At 40.4% G+C, this 17,922-nt stretch overlaps 1 protein-coding gene across 1 annotated transcript; it reads right to left on the bottom strand.

The window, feature by feature from the left end:
* LOC120041055 (SKI family transcriptional corepressor 1 homolog-B-like) lies at nt 1-5,986 on the bottom strand. Its single transcript, XM_038986021.1, has 6 exons — nt 4,246-5,986; nt 2,840-2,908; nt 1,717-1,791; nt 1,199-1,273; nt 452-517; nt 1-98 (listed from the first exon to the last, which is right to left on the bottom strand). The coding sequence occupies exons 1-6, from the start codon at nt 5,984-5,986 to the stop codon at nt 1-3; spliced, it is 2,124 nt and encodes a 707-aa protein (XP_038841949.1).
* Between the last annotated feature and the right edge of the window lie 11,936 nt (nt 5,987-17,922).

Genomic DNA, 17,922 nt, shown 5'->3' with positions numbered 1-17,922 from the left:
TTATGGAGGCAGCAGAGGGGGTTTGAAAGTACAGGCTCCAGTACAGTGGCGAGGGGTCAGCATCTTGCAGGAGAAATGGTGCAGGGCGTCATGAGCTTCTAGGGAGAAAGGGGATGTGTCACTTCAAACACTGGGCAGATGAAATGTATTTGTTGTATTTCTATCCACACTATGTATTCTCTCGTCCTTTCCTCTAAGTTCAGTCTACATGTCACAGTAGTTCTGCTCAATATCAAATGAGCTAGGAATTAGCATATCATAAGGACACACATGCTAGCGAAGAATAAAAAGTAGCACTTGCATAGGTACGGTTGGACAATAATTTGACAAAGACTACTAGTCATAATCAAAGTCCACTAGAAGGCTATGCTCTTGCCCAGCTAGCCATTTAATTAATTCACAAATGGACTGAAACTGGATACATGTTCTGTTTTTGGACCATATAAATTACCTTTTAGCTTCTGTTGTATTGCATAACGCGCCTTTCTTTCTTGATCCAACTCGCTGCACAAAGTGTCTAAGCAAACAACACATAAATAATAAGAAAAAAAAACGCAATAATTGAGCTACAAAGCGGTGGTTTGTAAACTTTGAAATGGATGACTGTAATTTATGTAGTTCACCCTCGGGTATTTTGAGTGACCTCTTAGTGTAGTTGAAGTGTGTATTTACACTACCGCGTTCCAGTAACTCTAGAACTAGTCTATCCGTGAAAGGGCGGCATCAGCTGTTGTCGTCTACTGTATGTAACTGATACGACGATACGTAATGGTCTGCTTTTTACATTTTCCAGTGCGTGATTTAGGAGAAAATAACATTTACAAACAAAACACAGCGAAATCAATCTCTCTATGGTTTGATATTATTGCAGTTCATTCGACAATTTCCAGTCAAATTGCGAAAAATCTTGACTATTTTACAGGAATGTTAAGCTATTATTTGTAGATTGTGGACATGCAGCCTAATTCTATAATGACCGAATTTATGCAAGTGTCACTTTCCCTTCTTCATTCTTGTGTGGTACAAGGAAGCAACAAAGTCAATATGACTGTTCTTGTACATGCATGTTTTCATACGTTAGAACGTCAACGCTATAACGATATGGGTCATTTCATTCAATTTAAGTCGAGACATATTATTTAATTTATTAAAACATTGACCATTTAGCATATTCCGATTATTTTTCCTGGAGACTCACCTCGGACAATATGAAGCTGTTGGACCATCTCTTCTCTGTAGGACAGTTCCCTCTTCATTTGGTCCTGAAAATTATCTGCATAGTGAGCAAGCAGACGGCTACTATTAACACAGTGCGCAAGTCCAAATAATAGAATTTAAGCCTAATGGGTTCTCAACATTATGACATATGACTATATTAAAATAAAGACCTCAATGAGTGGGAAACAGGAGCAGCTCTCGCTTTTGAAGCTAAACAAGAATTTAATTCCATTTCAGCACCATGTCGCTGTCCACTAATGTTTGCTTCATTGTAGTCAATATGTTTGCTGTATGTCTCTTTATGTTTAAACTCATTCTGATACAGGCTAAGATGGTGGAAACGTGAATGACTTTAACTCTTAAAAAATAAAGTTAAATTTAAAAAAAAAACTAAGTTAAGAGATCAAGTTGCGCCTGTTTCCCCTCATGTAAATCTTTCATATCAGCTGCACCTCGACTCTGTGTATGTTTAAGCAGTAGGACAATAAAGCGTCCTACCTTTTAAACTTTGAAATTCGCGTTCCAACTTTTTTCTGAGCTCCACTTGTTCGACAAGCTGTTTCTGAAGTTCCTCTGCAAAACGAAGCGGTCATCACCATTATCATAATCGTCGTTGTAAAAAGGCAATAGGCAAAGCTGTAAATTCCAAATGTGGCTTTCAACATACTAGGCCTATATATTGCAGACCTATCTTAGATAGCCTGTTCAACAATTAAAGCATTTGATTTTGATTACAGGCATTTATAGGCCTAATACAATACAGGCCTATGGGTAAAAACAACCACAATGTTTCCCTTGGTTTATTTCCCTATAGTATCGTAATAACTATTATCAGAAGGCCTATGGTTGGAACGCTAACAGTCGTTTAGCCTCACTGTGTCTCCAAGCATGGTATTGCTAAATAATTAGCTCCATCGCCTCGGGGTTAGAGGCTCGAGCGCCGCAGCTTAATGGCTGGGCTCGTTAAAATATTAATAGTGTAAAAAACGATTTCGTGTTACAATAAGTAGAACAATTCCGTTTCTCATAATTTAACATTAGAGGAGGTTAACGAATGGAAAACAATTCAAACGTGACCGTGCAAACTTGTGTTAAGCTGTAGGCATAACATTTTTTTATCAAGCGATTAATAAAAAAAATAGATTATTAGACAGATCATAATAGGTATTATGTTGTTAGTGCAGTACCTAGATATTGGAAGGGAAAACCTCACCAGTATAACATATTAGACTGGTGATTCCACACGTCGTAGCCTACACAAGACCAACATGAAAAATGGTTCCCATGTTCCATAAAAAGGCTTATAATTAACAACACGAGTTTTTTTTTCTCGAATGTTTAAATTGTAGGCTTTGAGGAAGTAGAGCTACAAATAGAGCCGCGTTCACACGTGTTCGTTATGTTTAAAATATAACTCTGTTAATCCAATGCTAAATATGATTTTTTATTCACAGAACCGACAATTAGCCTATTATGTTTAGTGATTTCCACCTTGCTTTGATCAATTTAGGATGAGATCTAATGACTTGAAACGAGGCTAGGCCTACTTGTTGGTCGTTTTGCATGAGGCTAATCAATATAAACAAATGTCAATGATCATTGATAAAAGTCAAATGATTACCTTTAGCCATGTTTTCGATATCTTTTTCGTGGATCCTACTGACGTCATGCTGACGTAATGCCCCATCGCCTGCAAGAGAAATATTAAAGATGGCATCAGCTCATTAATTCATCTAATTTACTAAATTTTCTGTTATAAATTATCATATTTGCAACAGTAAAAAGTGAAAAACCTTTGGCTAACAATTTCGTAACATAAAATATAATACAGTAGTCTATATTACCATGGTAGGCCTACTAAACTTTTACACACACGCGCGCGCACACAGAGACTCACATGTTGGGCTTTCCTTTGCTTGGTCCTGATAGGCTCTCTGTGGAACGTCCTCTCTTGTAGGAGAACGTTGTTTATGTGGGTCGGAAACATGGAGGACACCTGATAAAGACAGACGGTAATAAGCGACGTGCCTATTTGCATACAGAAACTATACCATGAATATGTACTATGCAAGATAATAGGCCTACCGTTCGATTGCAATGGGCTGCTATGTTTTGATCCAAACGTAGATGGACCGTTCAAAGGCATTTGTCCATCCTTTTCATGTGTGTACACCTGCAAAATTAACCATCGCCATTAGTCAATACAACTGCAATTATCTATAATTCTCTTAATTTCACAAGCAATTCTTTGAGCGGATATACCCACGTGACACGTCTCCAATTTATAATTATAGGTTAGTAATTCAATTGTTGTCCACCTATCTAAATTGCGGTTTGACTGACATTAGGACGAGGCCGGCGCAGGCCTAACCTTTTCCCAACACACTACAAGGCTCGCAGTAAACACTCCAAAACAGAACCACTTCAATTATCTTTAGAACAAAAGACAAGACAAGACTAGGCTCCCACTCGGGGACCTTATTAAAACAGGCATACTCCATTCTCAATCTCTTTAATATTGGGACGATGGTCTTTTTTGTAAATGTCATTGCCAAAATGTATTTTAACAAAAGATAATTTCCATATTTGTTCCAACCTGCCAATGTATGTCTAAACAGGCTCAGCCTTCTGTAATGTCAGGGTTTTCAACAGCACAATAAAACGTCATGCGAGAAGGCCTGGGTATAGTTAATATAAGTGGCTTTTTTTCTTTTTCTTCATTTGACCAAAATAGGAAATCCCCTTGCAAAAACGCGTTGAATACATCACATTAGCCTACTGTTTAGGCTTCACACTGTTAAAAGCTGCCAGCCATATCAACATCCTATATAGCATAGGCCTATGACAATTGGAACATTAAACATAGCATGATGACCATGCTTTATGCCCATGCATTTACAAGACCAAACATCACCCATTTTCATATGAGATCCAAACAAGTCTCCGTGGATTGATGCCTAAATTATTTTTACAAACATGTGCGTAAATAGATTGAACATCAAAGCACTCATATGGACATTGGCACACTTACTTCGTACACCGGTGTATCATGGCGCTCTGACACCTGTCCACCGTGCCTCTCGTCATCAGAGGACCCGGAGTGGGGATCTTCCGGGTGTGGTCCTGGACTTGTCCCCAGCTCTTGACTATCTTCCGGCCCGGAATGGGCTGAGTTGAGGGGCGGGGGACTCTGACGGTCCTCCACTGACAGTTGGACTGACTCTTCATCCTCTTGTGCCCTGTTTGACTCCACGTCAACGTCTGGGTCGTCCACGCTATCCACATCCGGGGACATAGACCTATAGCTAGAACTTTCACTCACGAAATCTGGCGATAGGTAACCAGAGCGCACACCGCTGTACGTGTCCCTGTTGCCGTATAGCTTTGCAATGCTTTCGGCGTCTTTCACCACAGGTCTGAACGCAGAGATGTAATTTATCTTCCGTGGAGTTGTGGGGAGTCCTTCCGTCGACCGGGCCTCATCCCCGGATTTATCCTCGTCGTTCCGGGTGGATTGTGAGCTGGAGCACCGTTCGCTGTCGTGAAAGCTATCCTTAGGTGTGTTTGCGCACCGGTCACTTTGATCCGATAACTCGAGATCACTCTGTCGGACACTTAAGAGCTCTGTGGGTGGTTTGGGTGGTGACTGTTGATACGGTGGCATCGGTAGGCCACCTGCAGTAGGCCAAAACATCGGGAAAGAGGGATAGATACTGTCCTTTGCTCCTGGCCAAAAGACACCCGAAACGTTGGTTTTATTTGTCTCTCCCACTCCGTCGTCCTTCTTTTGACACAGTCCAAACGCAGGGAATCCATACGGGTGGGGAAAGAGAGGTGGCTGGATCTTTTGAAGCATCCCAAAGCTCTTGCTGGGCACAGGGATAACCGGGTAGTTCCGGACGCCATTTGACAGACTGATGTTAGGCCTACCTCGGTCTTCGTCACAGCGCAACGTTTTATGGGGTACCTCGGGGGAACTTCTTTGGGTTGGGTTACTGGTGGAATGTGACTTCAAAGGAGAGGACATGGATGACCCACTCATAGGTAGCGTCCTCTTACGACTTCCCCCGTTGAACATCGCTTTAACATCCTCCCACGCGTGGGCAACATCATCCGACGAGCTTTTGTCTGTCAGTTTGAGATGGCGCCTCCACGAATTGAAGTTTGCTGCGTCTGGCTGTGTATACTTGGACTCGGGAGTGCGATGGGAGTGGAATATGAATTTATTCGGGGAAAAATACATGTTACAATATGTGCATTTAATGCACTTGGCCCTCGAGCTGTTATACCTTGCAGGTATGAAGCTACCTCTGCTTCCCCAAGCGCATTCATGAGAGACATCAAAAGCGAAATTTTCCGGTAGCTTCGGTGGGTTGTGAGCACCGAGGAATGATTTACATAGCCTCTCCGCCTCCCGCTTGGTGATCATACCGCAGCGCCGCGAGGAGATTGGCATGGCGCCAGCGCGCCTCAGTATCTCGAGCTGGACGGGCGTGCACTGGACGCAGGTGATTCCAAGAGCAACGCGTCGGTTATGGATTTCGTTGTAACTGTAGTTCTTTAGCAATGTGTTGGATATCTGCGCCAAGCAAAGTCTTTCCTGGCCATCTATGACCAAAGACACGATGTGCACTCCATATAACGCGGTCTCGCTGACTTGGTTAGGCTTCAGGGAGATGGGGCTGGAGAAGGGCTGAACGTCCTGCTTGGAGCTGGGGGAAGAGCTGGAGTCTCGTCCCGCTGGTTGTTGATTGGGTATCGACTCCATTCCTGGAAGTCTGTAAATAAATAAAATAATTTTAGGGTAGCCTATTGCACTACCAAATAGGCCTACAGTTGGCATAACTCCTGTCAAAAAAATGCACTAGCTCTAAATTGTTTGCAATTCATTCCAAATAAATAAATAAAGTCCATGAAATTATAGCTTTGTAATTCATCTTACCAATAGGCCTACGCACGCACATTTCGTGCAATAATAATATGGTCAAGGTCTTAAAAGTAACGCAGAAGATCAGTGTTATTATATACTAATAACTATGCATTATTATTATTACACACTTAGTGTTATTATAGAACAATCAAAAACAATTTCAACCCAGCATTATTCACAAAAGACAAGGATTAGTTAGCTATTCGTTTTTGGTGACACAGTTCTAAATAAATACATAAATAATAGCCTAATAAATAAAATAGGTCTACATAATTTAATATAAACGTTCAATTTTATACGAGCATGTTTAGTATAGGCATATTAATATTAAGTGTCTACATTTTTAAAAAATTGTATTGTATTTTTTTGTAGGATTATGCCAACTAAGGCTATCCATGATCAGTTAGTTGTTTATTGACGGGACCTTTTCCTGTCTTCTTTAAATCGGCTCAGAGCCGAGGGTGATTACTTAAGAACTACATAAGATCCTTACACGCAAAAGAGCAGAAGGAAAATACACTCTGAGCTGCGCCAATGCGCTTACCAGAGAGGAAAAGAACAGCTAAGCTGCTTTCTTGGTAATTACACGGGTTCAATTGTACGTATTTGATCTGTTAATAAAAGACTAGCCATATATATAATTAAAACATCGCATGCGTGTCTCCCTAGATTAACGTAGGTACAACGGCTTATAGGCCTACAATAAAATAAATAAATCGACTTTTACAAAAGGCAAATATTTCCCTCACATCCGTCACATCTTTTTTGTTTTGCGCAACGGTTGTAAATATATGTTCTATAAGTCTTCCGAAAATAATATATTAATTGGAAAATAAATTAAAGGTAACACTTACGAAAAACATGTCAAATATGAAGCTGTTGTGACTGGTGATGAGACATTAAAATTTCAATAGAAAATACACAAGACAACGAATTGAAAAGAGTAAGATCGTTACCTTTCTTTCTGGAAAAGAACACAGTACTCCTAGGCTTAGGAAACAACTTTTCATCAAAAAGTTGAACAAAAATCACCGACACAAGCAGAGGTCTAGTCCGAGATAAAAAATATACTGTTGCTGGATGGACCAAGCGTTCAGACTAGCCTAATATCTCTCTGTCTCTGTCTCAGTACAGTGAACGGACTTCCATCCTCTTCGACTCTCACGGGCTGAGTGGCGCACGAGAGAGTGACCTGCATGGCAGTCCTCGAGCCTTCGCCACTCCTCAAGACAGCAGTCGACGCTCCTCACTGAAGAAGTGACCGCTAAACTAATGGATGGCAAGGCACACCCACTTAGCGTTCCTTCTCTTTAACTATATTATCTCCTGGACAATGAAGGAACAACAGCCACTAGGCTATCACTTGATCCATTTAAACTTTACTCAGTGGATCTTTCATAGAAGTGGGAAAAAAATATTAAGAGAAAGATAGATGGATAGATATATATTGCATTAACATGGTGTGCTAAGTAGTAAGGTGCATTTGATAGATTTCTATAATGACACAATTAATGACCAACGATATTTTAATAAGACAAATAATTATAATTTGATGGGTGCATTTATTTGTCTTATTTCACACATGTAGGTGCAAGTGTGTATTATACCCATGTGCTAATTGGAAATGTTTTTATGATTTATTTATTTTGCATATCCCAACTCTTCATGGGAGAGTAACTGTCCCTACCAAATGCCAATGAAGGCCTATAGACTATTTCCAGTATTAACAAACGAACAAATTTAGGACAAAACTGAATATGAAATCGAAGGCAACAAAAGGGCTGAATGTATCATTTATCAAGTTACATGACCATCTGTTTTGCTTCTCGTGGACACGCAAATCAATTCCAGCCCTTCTGGTAAAGACGCCATGAATTTTAAGGCTCGCGTGCTTTTGTTCGAATGTCAAACAATTGGACACGTTTTAAATCACATACTGTGCATTCTTAGATTCTGCATTGAAAATGGACGGAATCCTAGATGAGCGGATAACTTGCCTCGGGCGGGACTGTCATATGCTGCTGCACACCCTCCCCCCCTCTCAATACCCACCACCCACGAACCACACTGTCAGTAAATGAGGGAAATTTGTTGAGCACACAGGACACGGTGCGAGCAGATTGCGTCTACAAATAGAGTGATATATTAGAGCAATAGGCTGAGGTTAGTGATGAAACCCAATACTGTAAGACCATATTAACTATTCATAACCTGATCAATGCCCCTCAGTTAACCCCAGTAAGCCTTGTGCTGAGGTATCAATACCTTGCCGGGGCATAAAGTTCAAGGAAAGGCATGCAAACTTTTCTTTTTAGTTTAAAATAACATTTAAACTATTTTCACAAGTAGGCCTAAATACAGGAGTTGAACAACATTTGGGTACAGTCTGAATGACAGAAGTTTACGTTGTGTTTGAATTGTTGTATTTTAAAAAGTAGTTTTTCCAATTTGGTTTTTATTTTTTAAGGACTTACTAAAATTACAATTTGTGTGTTATTTTAAAATGCACATGTAGCCTGGATGCCTATAGCCTATATTCCTAACATTGTCTGTCCTAAATGGACACTGATTAAAATGTAATTAATCAAACTGTCCGGGCCAAAATGTGAACAATTACCACAATCAAATAGGAGTTAATAACGTCCACAAACGCCCCCCAGCCAACTATTGCTAAGCAGACACCATTAAAGTAGAACATCTATGCCCTTTAAACCTAGCATAAATTAGCCTATACATAATATGTTGCCATTGACAACTAGAATTTACATTATGGATAAGCTAGCTACATATATAGTTTACCTAGGTCTAGATGAACTGAAAACAGTTATGCGCCAGCTGTTTTGGGATCGACACCCTCCGTCTCGTAAAATAGATATCACGACCTTAAACATCTGTTTTCTTTATTAAAAAACAATGTCAAAAGAAAATCTATGTAGGCCTATTAAATAGCCATGCAAAACATTAGCCTATACTGAGCATGTGGACAATAATTCGTCTCTTCATAAATTTGGCCTATTCAAATGTTATCAATCATTATTATGCTGATGAATATGAGAATTATTTCGAAAGTTGGACTTCGTTTTCCATGCAATGCACACGCACCATAGTCAGACAGCGAGAAAGACCGTCAGTTTGGCTCCCTGCAATATTGATAGAAAAGGAAACCTAAACCCGAACCGGTCCCGTCGTGTCGTCTTTCACAATCAAAAGGCTTTCCTGCAGCCCAACAATAATTACAATTTTATACTGTAATTATTCCTGTGTTTTTAATTATTTAGACCACCGACTGAATACGCCATTGTGACCGCTTATTCCGGAGAAACGTGAGCTCACGTGGCTCACAACGCTCTCATTAAAGGCGGGAGTTCAGCGCAGGTATACAGCACGAGAGCAGCGCTTTTAATTAGCGGATTCAGCGGTAATTTTAGGCGAGCCCTTTATTACCGTTGGATACACATCAATGAGATCTTTTTTCGAAGAGTAAATTACCTTGAGACTCATTTATATGCATTCAATTGTTTAAACAAACCTGCGCTACAATATTAATGCGTTCCGTGTTTAAGTCAGTAGAATTCCAAACTCTGTAGAGGTGAACGTAATGTAATATTTAATACATGGGTAGATTGGATATTGACAGGTGACATTCTTTATTCTATCACTTCAATAACATGAACTTTGGCTACAACATAAGAGCAGGCTACACCAAGTAGCCTGTATTCCAGTTTAGATGCATTATTGGAACGTTTTTTTTTCTTCATAAACCAATGTGATAAAAATAAACTTAAATCCCAAATTTTGTCACAGCAAATGGCAGACATGGTAACAACCTACACTAAAATGACAGTAAATAATGAATTAGGATGTGAGTGACATACATATATAGACCAGAGTAGGCTAGGCTACTATTTGCACTCTATCATATATTGAAGTAGCCAACAACAGATCATAAACAGAGAGGAGTTGGGTAAAAGGGGCTTCGCCTATACCGGTGTATGAATTAAGGCATTAATAACAAGTAGCATCTCTCCTCGCGCTCTACGGTGGTTCGGAGAGTGCCAATAGCCAAATTGGAGGTGAGACATCTTCAGAGGCTGGTGCGGCTCCATCTATGTTCTTGGTGCTAACCCGAAAAGGGACCACAGACGTATATTTGACAACTTGATTAAATGTAATATGAATTAATCTGAATAAACTATAATTCCATTAAAGTGATCAATATATATATGCCGATGAATTAGAGTTCGCTGCTAAACCATGACCACAATGTAGCCTACGAAATAGGTATAGGTCTACACTTCGTAAAATTGAGAAATTACGCTAGGCAACATATGGCAATCTAAGCGTTGATCAATGTTATATTTTGACTAACATAGGCTGGTCCAGTGTACACTCTGCTAAGCTTGGAGTGAATCAGAATAAAAACACATATAGGCTCATAGTCTATTAATGCAAACGAGACATAGGTTCCAGTTTACTTACTGATACTAGTTACATGTTTTCTGATTGTCTATTAACATACACTGAACTAACTCTTATTTCAATCAAATCTACTTCTAGAGGCATTTCAAAAGAATAAATAAAAGTAGGCTATATTAAACATTTCATTCAAGGTAAATCAGTCCTTTAGGTAAAAAGCCTTCATGGCCTTAAAGCAAGTTCCAAGTGGAAAAGATTGTCACATAAATCAAATGTGCCTAATTCAGGAGAAGTTTAATAACAGAACCGATCGAGAGCGAATGTTCTATAATTAACAGTTGTATCAGCACCCTATAAAACCGTGACCCCTATACATTCCATTTTAGAAGCCAATCAATCCGCTTCTTACATATTGATCTCCCTGTGCTGATAGGCTACACTTAAATGGGCTCCCCGAGTCCTTTTGGTTTCAAGTGAAAAGAGCATTTCGATTACACTTTTTATTGGGAAAAGATTGCTCCAAGAGGAACGCGTTGACTCGAAAATTAAACGGTGACATTTTAATTACTGGACATTGATAAAGGGATCCGGGTAATGGCGGAGCACAGCGCCGACGCCTATTGTCTGACCTGATGTGCTAATCAACTTGGACTGCTCTGTAAAAAGGTCACCAGGCGATACAATAAGGGCGCGTGCCTCGGTGGCAAATGGGAATATTAAGGCCCGGGATTGAGTAAAATGGAGACGCATCTCCAAACAAAACCCGGTCAATATCCCAACGGGGATGTTGATGGTAAAACGAGATTGAGCATCCACGTTTTCATCAGACAATAGGTCAACATTTAACATCGCTATACATCATGTTTTACTCTTTCTATTTAGTAAACAATTTGCATGGTATCAAATGTTCATTTCGAAGACTTTGTATCAATTTCCAAACAATCCTAGAAAAAGGTAGGCTGTTTATCAAATTGATTATCTGCATGGGTACATTTGAATCCACACAAAATGGATAATCATCAGAGCAGAGAGAGGGAGTGGATAGAGTCACTTGAGACCTCATCAGTTGTGACCAACTCTACTAACAATCTATTACTCCACCGACATCCCACTTTTATGCTGCGGAAAAAAACATGATTGGGTTGGATACTTACAGTACATAGTCTACTTACTTACTTGTGCCTTTGTGGTGTAGGGGCTTGAGTTCCCTAAAGGCCCTGAGAGCTATCCTGGGGGTGAGGAGGTGGCCCTGGTAACAAGGTCCTCCAGATGGTTGGTTGGATGTTGGTCTTTCTAATGATCCCACCATGTACTAACTAGACCATGGGCTCTCAAACTTTTTGGGCTTCTTGACCCACCAATGACATTGTCTTTTGTGACCCTGGCACAAAAATATACAGCCTAAAAAATATAATTTTGGCAGTGAAGAGAATTGCACATTTCCTGCAATTCTACACATTTAGTCATGGAGCTGAAATAAAATGTTGCAGTTTTAAAGCCACATTTTTTCCAATTCTATACATTTCGCCATCGAGCTGAGAGAACATTTAGCAGTTACACTCATATCCTGCAATTCTACACATTTTGACATGACTAATGCTGTGTTCTTATGCTCAAACATTATAACAAAATCAATGGCGATTGTCTAGCTTTTATTTGGTTGATTGTAAGTTCTCAAAGGCCATAGGCTATAATTTTAAAATATATAGTCCATTATCTTTTCTGCATACTTTCTAGTTCGTTTGTGGTTTAAATTTACACTTAAAGCATTTTTCTATCACAAAAATGTATTTGTGGAATGCACAAAAAATGCAATTCCGCAACCCACCTGGACCCCTGCCTCGACCCAAAGTGGGTCCTGACCCACAGTTTGGGAACCACTGTGCTAGACTGTAATTATTGACAATATGCAAACACTTTCCTGTGGCCTTATGTTGTAATGGGGATGAAGATGATAAGTGGCTGGCTAACAGCTAGCTTGAGTCTCCACACACCTGGTTTCCCTGGGTCGAACGTGGTTTAACGTCTCAAGAACAGTACCCCTTTGCAGGGCAGTGTTCCTAATATTCTTAGTTCCACAGGTACAGACCAAAACCAGCAGAGGGATGGCAAAACTACTCTGCCAACGTTCTGTCTTTGCAGGCAAAGACGCCCTCACTTCAGGCTGTGCTCAACATTTTTTATTGGCATTTTCACCCAAGGGCATCTGTCTTAACTCGGTGCAAAAACAAAAAACACTGGTCCTTAGTAGTGTTGAAATGCCCAGGGTTAAAAATCTGACTCAGAGGGCAAAATACATCAACTTTTGTTTTATCCTGGAGTCACACTGAGATGTGAACTCCTTCTGTGGTTTAGATTTACAGAAAGAAAAAGAAAATCTATCATTTCCAAATAAAAACCCAAACTGAAATACAGACTTTAAACTTTAAAGGACATAATAAGGTCATCTTGTAAAAAAAACACAACTAAATTGTTATTATCAAAAGTGAATCACTTTAATCCATGTCTCATTCATCAACTAATCCAGTTCACGAACCAATTCAAACTCAAAAGGCATCCAATTTGCTACAGCTAGTTTTGACATAGAATACTTTTCATGGTCATGGGTGACTGGGTACAGCTTATATTTTAAAACGCTCATGGTTATTGCAAAAAACACTGGGCAATCTTTCAGCGAAGAGAGAATACATTATTGGTCATAGAAATACAAGGACATTAAGATTTTTGTTATTGTTGATGCGGTTATATTATTGCACTCTCTTCCCTTGATCAAATGAATGAATGGTGAATTTACATATCACATTGCACAACAACACATTAAACCATTTCAACTGGCATACTCAGACTGGGTGTTCACAGAAGGCCACTTAAATCACATTACGGCAAAGTCTGAGACAACTGTATGAAAGGTTGTCACTACATTGTCTAACAGAGTCTCTGCATACCAGATAGCTTTTTTGTCCGTATGTGTCAAGGGTCTCAGAGTAGGAGTGCTGATCTAGGATCAGGTGCCCCCCCCCCCCAGTCCATGTCATCTTACCGTTGGGATCTAAAAGGCAAAACGGGTTTTAAATGAGCACTCCTTCTGTGAGACGCTTACTACAGAACCATCTATTAAAGCACTGGAGAGTGCTGCCAAACCTCTCATTGCCAGGAATCATTTGGAGAACAAAGTGAAGCAAATGTTTCCAGTGTACCATGTAAAATAAAACAGGAGTAAAAGCTGATTGTTCTGAACTGTGAATGACTCCTTTAACTGATTTCTCTTTAAATATAATCCCCTCACACACACACACACACACACAACTGGTCATGGGTTTCTCTATTGAAATATTCATTAAGAAAATGCAATACCGTCTGCACCAAGCAACCTAGGCATTAAAGTGGAGCTGACAGCATTTTAACAACATGAAATCTTATTAAAGTCCTGTTCATATACACCCCCAGGAACAATTACACAATTTTTATTTATTTTTTATTTATTTTTACATTTTCTGGCAAGCGAGCACTTAGATATGGTAATTTTCACATTTGTATAGAATGTTTGGGAATGACGTAGAGTAAGGCATTTGTGAAAATTCTATAGCAATATAGAATGGGAAAGTGTCTGTGTGTTTGGACAATGAGTAGACACTGCAGTAAATAAAACCTATTAAAAACATCTGTCTCGTCCAGGACCGGAGTCTACACAGACTGGTGCGCCAATCAGAGCTACAGTAGGCCTTTATGCAAATAAGCAATTTGTCACAGGGCCCTGCCATCATTTACTTTGAACTGGACTGTGTGTGTGTGTTTACAGGCAGTAGCAACAGCGCGACTTTAGCTCATTAGAACGCATTCGCCAAAAGCCACAAAATACACCTGCATTTATTTCTGCAAATAAATGTATGTAAATACCACAGGAGTCTTCTTACATTTGGGAACTTTACAGTCATTGATCAAACAACCATGAAAAGGTAGTCTCTCTACCTCAGTTATACACATCAACAACAAGATCAACAACTAATGCTAGCCAGAGCAAGATGAGCTAAAATCTAATGAGGGAACATTAGATAAACCCTCTCAAATGATTTCAGCTAGTTGGCAGTCATAATTGCACTGATAAACAAAAGGGAATAGTAGCCTGCTCACTGTTCTGCAGCCTGCCTGCATGCTTGTCCCAACCCAGGTTTTGACAACTGAATGGGAATTTGCCTGCCTGTCCATTTGATCGATGCCAAATACATTTGATTGACAACTAAGGGTGCGTTTGTAAATTGCTTCCCGTGTGTTAGTGCACTCTGCATTCATACATTTGGAGCGTTGTCAGATTGTCTGTAAATTCCGAGCGTTAAGTGCAGTGTGCGCTCTGGACGCTCCGGCCGAGGAGGAGGGTTGATCCCAGCGTTCCTCTACCGCAGTCAAGCACCCAAGCTATCTCTACTTCGACACAAATGAGAGAACATCTCACGCTGACCATTTTACGCACCCTAGCAAAGCTGGTTAGGCTGTTTTCATGTTATCTAGAGAGTTAGTGACTAACTGTGCTGCTGGCAACAATTGAATTACGTTTTTTTGCTTACGTTTACTGACACGGTCATATTCAGCTGGTGTTACACGTTCGTAAATTCATCAGTTGTTCTGCGCCCTGGCACACAGACGAGAGTGCTCTGAAATCGGAGTAGATAGCCAGAATGAATTTACGAATGCAAGATATATGCTAACTGGATAACAGTCAGCATAGCTAGCTCAACATGGCTAGCTAGCAAAGCGATTCACATTTCTTGCTAGCTAACCAAATGACACCTGCATCTCTAGCTGTAGCCACCAAAAAACGGGGAAAAAGTCGGTCACTCACTCACCCAATACCTCCCAGAAGCTAGCTAGCTAACGTTTGGCTCTGTGTTTTTACCTTGCTAAATAAATAGATATGCTAGCCTATTAGCAACATCATGACTGACTTGTGATCACTGCCCTTGCTAGTTTGAATATATTGACATTCCCAGCTGTTTTTGTCCAAAATATTGAGTCATTGAAACAAACCAAGCATCCCGAATTGGGTGGAGGCAGCACAGTGTACCAGGCCAGCTGTGATTTACAACCTGATAGCAATTTTTTGGGACTATATTAATCACGCATTGAACTAGATCCATTTATTCTGACAACAATGCCTTACTGTACGTCATGGATTTTCTTGTCAAATATAACCTATTTTTAAAACCTCTGACAAGTTGGTTTTGTAGCATAAACTGGGAATTGTATATTTTTTACTGATATGATTGTCTGTTTCATATCTGCAAAGTAGTTAAAATGCTGTCAGTTCCACGTTAAGGAGTATGTTTGAGGGATAATATAAGTATGGTTATACAGGTGGTGGGTTAATGGAATCATCAACAAAAATCCGATGCTCGTCTCCAAATTAACATAAATACAAAATGGAAAGTACTTTAAGACTTTTCTCAAAGCTGTTTGGTTGTTGTGAAGTTTGTTTGTGTTGCATCATTAACAGGTTTGGAAGAATAGAACTCCATGGCACTGAGTGGTTGAAGAGTCCCCACAATGTGGCCTGATAAAGGTTAGGATCCCCAAGCAGTGCTTCTACTACTACTACTACTGCTACTACTACTACTGCTACTGCTACTACTACTACTGCTACTACTACTGCTACTACTACTACTACAGGGCTCTACGCTGATTTTTTTTTTTTTTTTACAAGGAGCACGTGTGCACCGATGGTTGAAAAATTTAGCAGCACACAAGGGAATTTAAGAGCACAATAAAAAATATTTGAAGTAACAAGCCATTTTCTTTGTAGTAATGGTGCAAGCATGACTGTCATGAATCTGCGCTCAGTGTATTCTCCATGGCACTTAGGGGCTGCGGTACAGTGAAGCAATCATTGCAACAATTATCTAGATGATTTTCACACAGCAAAATATTTAGACACATATGTGAGCAAAATGGTCGCCCTGTATCACTACTACTACTGAGGCCATTATACACTACACGACCAAAAGTATGTGGACACCTGCTTGTCGAACATCTCATTCCAAAATCATGGCCATTAATATGGAGTTGGTCCCCTTGTGCTGGTATAACAGCCTCCAGTCTTCTGGGAAGGCTTTCCACTCGATGTTGGAACATTGCTGTGGGGACTATTGGGCGATTTAGGCCTGGCTCGCAGTCGGCGTTCCAATTTATCCCAAAGGTGTTCCATGAGGTTGAGGTCAGGGCTTTGTGCAGGCTAGTCAAGTTCTTCCACACGATCTCGACAAACCATTTCTGTATGGACCTCGCTTTGTGCACGGGACATTGTCATGTTGAAACAGGAAAGGGCCTTCCCCAAACTGTTGCCACAAAGTTGGAAGTACAGAATCGTCTAGAATGTCATTGTATTCTGTAGCGTTAAGATTTCCCTTCACTGGAACTAAGGGGCATAGTCCGAACCATGAAAAACAGCCCCAGACCATTATTCCTCTACCAAACTTTACAGTTGACCATATGCATTGGGGCAGGTAGCGTTCTCCTGGCATCCGCCAAACCCAGATTTGTCTGTCGGACTGCCAGATGGTGAAGTGTGATTCATCACTCCAGAGAACGCGTTTCCACTGCTCCAGAGTCCAATGGCGGCGAGCTTTACACTACACAAGCCGAAGCTTGGCCATGGAAACCAATTTCATGAAGCTTGCGACAAACAGTTATTGTGCTGACGTTGCTTCCAGAGGCAGTTTGGAACTCGGTAGGGCGTGTTGCAACCGAGGACAGACGATTTTTACACTACGCGCTTCAGCACTTGGCGGTCCCATTTTGTGAACTTGTGTTGCCTACCACTTTGCTGCTGAGCCGTTGTTGCTCCTAGACGTTTCCACTTCACAATAACAGCACTTACAGTTGACCAGGGCAGCTTTAGCAGGGCAGAAATATGACAAACTGCCTTGTTGGAAAGGTGGCATCCTATGACGGTGCCACATTGAAATTCACTGAGCTTTTCTGTAAGGCCATTCTATTGCCAATGTTTGTCTATGGAGATTGCATGGCTATGTGCTCGATTTTCTACACCTGTCTGCAACGGGTGTGGCTGAAATAGCCAATTCCACTAATTTGAAGTGGTGTCCACATACTTTTGTATATATAGTGTATCTCGATGAGGTAAAGTAATGTCAAAGAAATGTCATTGTAAAAACATTAGGCACACACATGGGTTACTGCCATACACACCTCGACATTCACTAGAAAGCTGCCAACAATAAAGCGTAACAGGTTATCCGAGCGTCATCCTGGAAAATAGCACTTCTTTGTTATTGTAAAGCCATTTGGGTTTTCAAGTCCCATCTCATCGTTGATCACTTACTCTGACATTCTGTCTAAAGTCTCTCTGA

This window comes from Salvelinus namaycush, unplaced genomic scaffold (genome assembly GCF_016432855.1).
Source record: "Salvelinus namaycush isolate Seneca unplaced genomic scaffold, SaNama_1.0 Scaffold400, whole genome shotgun sequence".
Lineage (NCBI taxonomy): Eukaryota > Metazoa > Chordata > Actinopteri > Salmoniformes > Salmonidae > Salvelinus > Salvelinus namaycush.
This window is presented reverse-complemented; position numbering and strand designations above follow the sequence as displayed.